Source organism: Paramacrobiotus metropolitanus, unplaced genomic scaffold (assembly GCF_019649055.1).
Source record: "Paramacrobiotus metropolitanus isolate TYO unplaced genomic scaffold, Prichtersi_v1.0 Parri_scaffold0000041, whole genome shotgun sequence".
NCBI classification, from domain to species: Eukaryota; Metazoa; Tardigrada; class Eutardigrada; order Parachela; family Macrobiotidae; genus Paramacrobiotus; species Paramacrobiotus metropolitanus.
This window is the reverse complement of record NW_026570261.1, coordinates 908,949-911,316: the sequence shown is the minus strand read 5'-3', so window position 1 is coordinate 911,316 and position 2,368 is coordinate 908,949. Positions and strand designations below refer to the sequence as shown.

General features: G+C 44.2%; 1 protein-coding gene across 1 annotated transcript; it reads left to right on the top strand.

Annotated features, from left to right (window-relative positions):
* Positions 1-500: 500 nt before the first annotated feature.
* LOC129590723 (uncharacterized) lies at positions 501-2,128 on the top strand. Its single transcript, XM_055486080.1, has 3 exons — positions 501-613; positions 710-1,073; positions 1,190-2,128. The coding sequence occupies exons 2-3, from the start codon at positions 836-838 to the stop codon at positions 2,047-2,049; spliced, it is 1,098 nt and encodes a 365-aa protein (XP_055342055.1). The 5' UTR covers positions 501-613; positions 710-835; the 3' UTR covers positions 2,050-2,128.
* Positions 2,129-2,368: the final 240 nt, after the last annotated feature.

Sequence of the window (2,368 nt, the reverse complement as noted above, 5' to 3'; positions counted from 1 at the left end):
CTAATCCACCATGGCTGCTTCCATCCACTGCAGTTCTAAACCGATTGAAATATTATGTTTTGTCGTGTACTTTATTCTGTTCGCTGGATCCTCCTGTCAAGTGTGTGGAAGATCTGGCACTGGTTTCAAATGCGTTTGCAATTCAACGGCGCAGCTGGATTTACCGCGATCCTTTGACGTTGACAAAATTCCCGACAACATCAGTGGATTGTTCTTCGATTGTCCGTGGCAGTCGCCTCCCGTCCACTGCAATATATTACGAGATGACCACAAAACTCTGCCTTTTAGGCAACACTTAACCAGATTGTGGCTGTGGGGATTCACTGGGGAACGAGAGCAAAGACCGCCAATCAAGAACTTTCTACAGCACGTGCAGAACACAACCGAATTTCTTTCAATTCAGTACAGTAAAATTGGCTATCTTGATGCGGATTTCTTTTGTCCCTTCCAGAGACTCCTTAGACTTGACTTATCGAATAACGACATCTATGATATATCCCCTGACACTTTCCAACAGTTGGAATCGAAAGTAGGAGATTTACGTGTGAACCTCGAGAAAAATGCCCTGCAGGAACTGGATTTGCGAGTATTTAAGCCACTTGGCCAACGACTAGTAAGACTCCGTCGACTTTATCACAAAAAAATGATTATTTTTTTCCTCTCATGTTGTCTTTAATAGTAACCAGCGTCATTCGTTTGCACTTTGCAGGTACGACTGTATCTCTCTTTTTGAAACCCACCTCTGAGTAAGCTTCATGACACTCAGGAAAGCGAATTCCGCTTTGAATTTGCCGCTCTGAACGAACTTTGGCTAGATGAAAACAATATCACATGGATGCCACCCGAAATTATACAAACTATGCCACAACTGTATCGGCTGGCTCTTCCTGGAAACAAGCTATGTGATGTCGACGACTGTTCGTGCTGCGAGATCGAGCCGTTTCTGCAAATGATAGCGCATGCACCAGTTGGCTTAAATCGCTCCTTGAACGCGAGCTTTAAATGCGGCTCTACGGATTATAAAAGCAAGGACTTCACCCACTATAAGCTTTTTCCACCGCACTTTCCGTCTTGTAAGTGCTGCCAAAAAGTCAGTTTTTCTCGATGTGCGTTTTCCAGCCCAATTTGGAGATCGGTTTATAATAAACTTTTGGTACACCTGAATGCGTTTAAACATTGTGCGTTCAAGGTCAGAAATGTACACCCCCGGATCCTTTGGATATCCAGTGCAGGAAAGGATCCATCTCATCGTTTGACATGTACCTGGAAGTCACAGACGCTCTGCTGATCCGTTTCACGGGCGATACTTCGACGCGCTGTAACGCCGTCTTTCACGACTTGTATTACCAGATTCTGGAACTGGGTAACATGTCGCAAGACGCGCAGCCACAACCGGGCTCTTCCGCTGCGGTAACGTTATACTGTCGCGGTAATTGGATTTCGGTATGGGGTCCAGATCCCCAAGTTATTAATCCGCTAAAGGTCATTGTTGATACGGATTTCACTCCATCATGCCACGATATACGCACGAAGTTTCTACAATTCATTCGAAACGAGTATTTCACCGATCATGCCCCCCGCGCAGTGTCTCTGCCAGTAATTCCCATCAAGTCGTGGATCGAAAAATATTTAGCATGTCCGCTGGGTGCTCCCTTATTTGTGAGATGCATAAAAGGAGCGGTGATCTATTCTCAACGACTGCAGAACCAAACGAGATCAACCGTTCTCAAGATTCGTGGCGATTCGTCACTTCGGTGTCGCGAATTCGTTAGCAACTGTCACAATTACTTAATCCAGAAAGAAGGATCGAATGTGCAGGATGATGAAATGTACAGCAATTCTCAGGAGTCCATTGTCGCTGTCTGCCAACGCGGACGAACTATCCTGTCTGAGTCGAGTCCAGAAAGCTCATTGAAACTGCATTTAACGTACTATTCAGTGCCAAATAATCCTTGCCAGCAAAAGTACCGAGATTTCCTCAACTTTATCGAAAAACTGAAATTAGGTTTAACCAACATAGTATCTTGCCGAATGACTATGCAGAATTGACGATATTGTCCGCTCTGTTTTTAATAGCAACTGGTGGTGCGCTTCTCTAACTTTCCACAAATGAGGCTTTCCCACAACAATTCCGTATTTAAGCGTTTGTTATGTCTACATTTTGCCGGAAAACATGTTCGCATTTCAGCATGTAAATATTAGATGTCCACTCTTTTCCTTTATGTAATGCTGTGTCAGATAGCGTAAGGCTACTGATAGTTTATGGTGGTGAGTGACCTTTACTGAATAGCTAACTCAGACACGACGCTAACCCAATCGTTCTGCTAACATTGACCTTTATGTAAACTGATTGAAGCAAACACTGCAA